Source organism: Abramis brama (assembly GCF_963993115.1).
Source record: "Abramis brama genome assembly, chromosome: 5".
NCBI lineage: Eukaryota > Metazoa > Chordata > Actinopteri > Cypriniformes > Leuciscidae > Abramis > Abramis brama.
Window position 1 is genome coordinate 7,987,707 of NC_139967.1, and position 7,009 is coordinate 7,994,715.

General features: G+C 36.8%; 1 protein-coding gene across 1 annotated transcript; it reads left to right on the plus strand.

Annotated features, from left to right (window-relative positions):
- The first annotated feature begins 555 nt into the window (after positions 1-555).
- gal3st1a (galactose-3-O-sulfotransferase 1a) lies at positions 556-6,603 on the plus strand. The gene is made up of 3 exons (XM_084115696.1): positions 556-1,014; positions 3,518-3,678; positions 4,646-6,603. Exons 2-3 carry the CDS (start codon positions 3,548-3,550, stop codon positions 5,796-5,798), a joined length of 1,284 nt encoding a protein of 427 aa, XP_083971822.1. The 5' UTR covers positions 556-1,014; positions 3,518-3,547; the 3' UTR covers positions 5,799-6,603.
- The last annotated feature ends 406 nt before the right edge of the window (positions 6,604-7,009 follow it).

The following is a 7,009-nucleotide window of genomic DNA, read 5'->3' on the forward strand; positions in this document are numbered from 1 at the left end:
AGAGATAAGAATGGATTATTTCCATCGGTCACTAAAGAAAACAAAGACACATTATTCAGCAAGTTGTCAAAAGTTCTTCCTGGGCTCATCTAATAGTTCCTATGGGAGTTTCTATAGAGATATGTGCACAGGTCACTAAAGTTCACATGAAACTACCACTAACCAATCATGTAAAAAATACTCTTAACCATAAAATATATTCGTATGCAAACAATTCTAAGACATCTTTATGAATCATCTGGGCATTAATAAGTTTGTGTTTCTCTCAGTTTTAAAATAATTTCTGTGTCAGTGATTTTTGTGCAGTTTCACTTTATAATAATCAGACCTGATCCATGCTAAGAATGTGTTTTTGTTACTTGGACATGGAAAGCTAAGCAAGCCGGTTCAGTTTGGAACTGAAGTTTGTAGCCGAATCCCTGGAATTTTGCATTGGCTCCTCTCATGCATTAAACTACCCTTTCTAGCAACTTTCACACTTCAAACCAGCAATCTGTTCTCAATAGCTCTCTATTTCCACCTTGAATAGATCCCTCCTCCTTTCTTTTGTTCCTTACCCTTCCTCTTACTCAATTTCTCTCACTAACCCTGTTTCGAATCTCTCCCTCTCCTATTCTTTTTCTCTCTTTTTCTTTCTCTTCCTCTCTTCTTTTTCCACTCTTCTCTGCTGTACCTTCATTCACATGTGCAAACACACACACACACAGAGTGACAGGTGCAGGTCCCCAGACGCTGGTCTTGCGTCACAGGAGCACTAGTCGAGCCTCTTTTGTGTTCAGTTTAGCCAGCTCAGCTGTACAGAGTGCAGACAGAGGAGGAGAGGAGAGGCGGGGGCTTCAAAATCATGATCGCCTGGATATTTCACAGGGATACGATCTCCTAACCTTGGATTGCACGTCTGGACAGTTAACTGAGAAGGAGTCAATGGTTTTTCCAGTCTTGACCCTGCATCTTTCTTCACAAAATTGCCTTTTTCTGCCAATCAAGTTGTGACAGGGATATCTACATGATTTGGTAAGATGTTATACTAATGCTTTATATTTAATCTTCAGTATACATTATATTGGGAGAATATAAAATATCATTGTCTGCAGTGTCTTTAACTCACTGTAAACATCAGTATCAGTCGATAATTGTGGTTGTCTGTTTTATTTAGTCTAAACATCCACATAACAAAAAAGTAAATGTAAGTTTTTTTAAATAAAATGTATATATAAAATAAAATGTTTTCGTGATTTAAGCATAAACCTCACTAAATGATATTGTATTTATTGAAACACAAAAGTATAATTGACCATTCTGGTAAGAAAAATACATTTAAATCCATATATTTTCTATTAAAGTCTTAATAGTTGATGCAGTTTTAATTCTCAAGTAAATTTGGCTTGTTTATGGATGTTTAGATGTTTTACTGGAAATACCAGATTTTTTTATTATTTTATTTTATATTAATTTATTATGATGATGTATATAAAATAATTTGCTGCTGGAATGTAATCAGTTGCATTCCTAAATGCAATTCTCTCTAATCAGACTGCTTAATTTGACTGCTTTCTTGTGGCAAAGTAAAAGAAACCTTTATTCTATTTGTAACCCATCATTAAACTTCATTACAGTGACTTCTTGTCTGTTATGAATTTGCCAGCTGCACTTTTCTTTCTTAAAACAGAAATTAAACAGATTTAATGCAGAAATTACTATGTAATCTCCCAGTTTTCAGGTCCACTTTTCTGAACACCCATGAGTAAATCCAACATTCAACATATCCAAAGACTTTTATACACTGTACTGATATCTCACAAAAAACGAAACTGGTGTGTGATGGATGCATTTATGAGTTTTGTCCTAAATCAGGAGATGCAGCTGCTATAGCAATTCTTTGTGGGTTTGTAAAATCTTCAGCATAACAATGATGATGTTGTTAGTGTTTTTTTCTGTCAACAAAGGATGACTTTGAAAAATTTAGGCTTAGAGATTGCTGCAAATATACAATGGGTTCTTTCAGACTTCTTCTAGATTTCTAGTCACTGCTGGTGCTTTGTTTTATATCTTTTGGTGACAGTGCTCAGCAGCATATGGCTAGTTACGTTTTCCACCTGTGGCCCTGCACCGCAGATAACTGATACTGGTCTATGGGTCATGAAGAGATGCGGACAGTGTCACTTTTCTTCTGAATGCATAATTCATTCGCTGGACAGCTTGCCCTCGTAATGAACCCTGCAGTAGCACAGTCTCAACAACCGTCATTCATCTCAGGATCAGAATATCAAAGATATTTCATGGTTGTATTCGGAAAATGCATTGTAATATTCATACACCGTATACAGGTTCTGTGTTTTGTGTCAAGCATGCCCTGCATAGCACTATTTAAACTATTAACATGTACAATATATATTGGGGGTTAATATTGTGGCAAATTTATTTAAACATACATTAAATAATCAAAACATTACTAACAGGTTAAGTAAATATAATGAATATGGTAATATAGTGCATATACAAAATGCTTCTCATAGAGTTCATTTCTCTACCGAACTAACCTTCTGTCGACAATAAATGCCTGAGGTGAATGTACGTGAGATACTATTCTCAAGCTGTTTTATTGATATATTTCCGCAGTTGAAACATTGCTTGAGAGATGTCGATCGATCGTCTTTTATTCTTCTGTGTGTTGCAGCCATTAAAATCAAAATTTGTTTAAATTTACAAAATACAATTAAGTTGGTCAGTGAAAACTTTGAAAATCTTTTCTATGTACTTTTGTCAGTTAAATAAAGGTTCAAGAGAATTAACAAATCACAGATTCTTGATTTTATTGCATTTTACAAAATGTCACAACTTTTATGGATTTGGGGTTGTAGCACCAACACAGGTTATAACACATAATAACACCATAGCATAATGCATACAAAGAAAAGTGGAAATATGTCTTCTTCTGTTTTATTCTTTTAAGAAGGGTATTAACACAAAGGTAGCAGGTGAAGTAAAGAGTTTAAGCAAAGAAAGGCAACTGCAAAACAATTTTATATTTTCTAGTTTGTTTATGGCATTTCTTGGCTTTGGGTAAGACTTTTGTAAGACTACTACAAAACAACTAATCTGTGATTAAATATAGAGAATATCTTAAAAGAAACAGTGTCACATCACCTAAAATGAAAATATTCTAGAATCTCTCAGTTAAATTACCTGCAATGCCACTGCTAATCCCATCATAAACGCATGTTGAGCAGATGTAGATCAAATGGATGAACTCATGGGAGATAAGCAATTGAGTGAGCAGCAGTGTACCTAAATAATTGGGCACTTGAGGAAATGGTGACGAATGTCTCTTAACCCATTAGAAATGCTTCATGCCGCACTAGAGGACTCTGCATACGTAAACAAAGTACATACCGCAGCACATTTAAACTATATTTACTTAAAAGGCCCTTTAAAGACACAAGGTTAACAACAAATCCATTAAAGTTGCACCCAGTAGCACCATATCATTATTGAAGATTCTTTCTCTTTGTTTCAGGATTTTCTTCCAGAGTCCAGCCAGGCAGCTATGATGGTTGGAAAGCCAGTGAGGCAATGGAGGTCCATCTGTAAGGGACTGATCCTGGGTGTGCTCCTGACCACCTGCATGATTCTTTTGTACTGCCTGTCCACCCCAGAGGTCCAATTTGGCCTGCAAGAGTGAGTCCCTTCATGGACTTTGAACAAGAACAAGTCAAAGTTTCATTGGATTATAGCAGTATTTTTTCCATGAACCTCATCAAGAAAATGAAGACCTAAATTCTCTCTAAATTCTTGTTCTGATCTATCCTGACAGAAAACATTTTTGAATTATATTTTATTTTATTTTATTTAACACACACATTTATTATATAAACACAAACTTTTATGTTAGATGCAATTAATCGTGATTAATCAATTTTACAGCACTAATATTATACTATATATATATAAATGCTGCATTTATTTGATCAAACATGCAGTCTTCAGTGTCATATGACAATTCAGAAATCATTCTAATATGCTGATTTGCTGCCCAACATATTTTTAATGTTGAAAACGGTTGATACAAAACCATGATAAAATGTATATAAATGATTTTATTAACATTATGAATATCTTTACTTTCACCTTTGATCAATTTCTTGCTTCCTTACAGAATAAAAGTATTAATTTTACTGACCCAAAACCAAAGTCAAACTTGGTAGTGTGTGTGTGTGCGTGCATGCATGTGTGTGTGTGTGTGTGTGTGTGTGCATGCTTAAATTGTCATGAAAATCATGCCACAAAGCAAAAAGTTTTAGAATAATCTTTGTTTTGTTTATATATAATTTTTTTAATATAATTTCCTTAATTGTTCTTTTGATGTGTTTGAATATGGATATAGATCGCAGGATATTTTTGGTTTATTTATCTGTTTTAACTAGTGGTGTCAAATAGATTTATTGCATCTAACATAAAAGTTTGTAAATATATAATATATGAGTGTAATACACACACACACTTTTATATATATACTGTATATATATGCGATTAATCACGAATAATCGATTTGACACCACTAGTTTAACAACTTATTCTAAAGATGATTAAAATATATCTAAAAATAAATTCAAATGACAGCATTTTTGTCCATTTTTGTTTACAGGGTCCCAGTGCCTTACTCATGTGCTCATCACCCTTCTGCCGCCCACTCCTCAACAATCTCAAACGACTCCCATCATGCCTCTGGGCAGAGAATCTGCACTCCAAAAGTGGACCTCATGTTCATGAAAACCCATAAAACAGCTAGTAGCACTTTTCTCAACATCCTCTTTCGCTTTGGCGAAAAACACCACCTCAAATTTGCCTTCCCCAACAGCCGCAATGACTTCTTTTACCCCTCCTCTTTCCATCACTCACAAGTGAAGGACTACAGGCCTGGAATGTGTTTCAACATCATCTGTAATCACATGCGTTTCAATGCAGCTGAGGTGGCCAAAGTGCTTCCAGCCGACTCCTCGTACATCACAATCCTCCGGGACCCGGCTGATCTTGCTGAGTCCTCGTTCCACTATTTCGGACGCGTTGTACCTCTCACGTGGAAGCTTTCTGGGGACGATAAGCTCAGAGAATTCCTGACAGATCCAATGCTTTACTATGACCCAGAAGGATTCAATTCTTTTTATCTCAAAAACTTGCTTTTCTTTGACTTCGGCCAGGATAATAACTTGCATCCAGATGACCCAAAGGTGGATGAGGCCATTCGAGCAATCGCCAAGCGCTTCCAGTTGGTAATGCTTGTGGAGTATTTTGAAGAGTCGCTTATCCTGCTCAAGGACAGCCTTTGCTGGGACATGGAGGACTTGCTTTTCTTCAAACTCAATGCCCGGAAAGATTCAACCATTTCGAAACTGACTCCAGAGCTCAGGGCCAAGGCGCTGGAGTGGAACGCCATCGATTGGAAGCTTTACCAGTATTTCAACGCCACCTTCTGGCGTAAAGTGGACGCTTACGGCCGTGAGCGCATGGCGAGAGATGTCGCAGAGCTGCAGCGCAGAAATGCAGAAATGGCTTCCGTTTGCATTGAAGGAGGCCATGCCGTTGATGCAGGAAGCATCGTGGAGACTTCCATGCAGCCGTGGCAACCCATCGGTGAGAAGTCGATTATGGGATACAATCTGAAAAAGAATGTCGACAAAGCACACGGAAAGCTCTGCAGGAAGATGCTCACACCAGAGCTGCAGTATCTCACCGAAATGGGCGTCAACCTGTGGATAACTAGGCTGTGGGGTCACATAAGAGAGATCCTTCACTGGTAGCACAGAGGAGATGTTTGCTGAGGTGAAAGGTCAGCACGGACTTGTATACAACAGAGCTAAAACCTGTTTTTCTGTGTCAGAAAGAAATAAAAACATTAAATGCATGACTGAATAAAACATTTTCATGTTGATATGAATCTTACCCAAATAAGTGGTGACATTCATATCTTTAACATGTCCATATATGTACTGTAAAGGCCCGTTGATGCCAAGAACGATAACTATAACGATATCTATATTATCATCCACACCAATGCATGATAACATGGTTTATCATAGGCGCATCCTGCGGTTATGTCGTCTGCTGCTTTAAAATTTGCATGAAACAGAAGTTGTGATAGTCTTTTCTTCCCTATTGTGATGTACTGTATATCCAAGTGAAACAGCTTCTTGAACAAGAAAAAAAAAAATAGGGTGGAACTTGATTTTGTCCATTGATTTTTATACTATATCTTTATAGTTATTGTCCTTGGTGTGAATAGGCCTGAAGTCACCACTATGTATTATGTAGTGTGTGGGTGCTTGAGTCAATCATAAAAATGAATCAACTACGCTTGTCACATGACCTCATTCTTTGAAGCTCTTATTGTTGGTGCCAATGGCAATAGCAATAATTAGCTCATTTCTTAAACTGGTTTAGACTCATTCAGAGTTTCACTGTTATCATCACTTGAATGATGATTAACTCTGACTAGAATGTTGAGAGGAAAAGTGATTTTAAACTGAAATGTGATTCCTGTGGAAGAGGCAATGAGCAGCCCTGAAATCCACAAGAGATGACAAAATAAAAACTTTATGTAACATACACACGTCTCGTTCATGTTTCATCATCGCTTACTTACACAAATCCCGCCTTTCAGAGTTCAGAATGGACAAATGAATGAACACATTGATTTCTTTTGTTTATACTGTATGTAAACATTCACACATTCTCTTCTTACAAAAATAGAGCAGAAGTGTATTATGAATGTCATGACCCAGGTTAGACTCTTGCAGAAAAACCTTCTGGCAATTGCAGTTGTGTTGTTTGATGCACACTGACACTGACTGATGCCTGAAAAAGCAAGGAGCAGTGTTCCTCAGCAAACATAACAACCCTATAAATGCATTTCAGTACATACACTCCTGGGCAAAAAATGAGCCAAGCCCAAAATGGCTAAACACTAAGCTTTTAATTGTCTTAACCACAAACTATTGGTCAGAAAATTGGC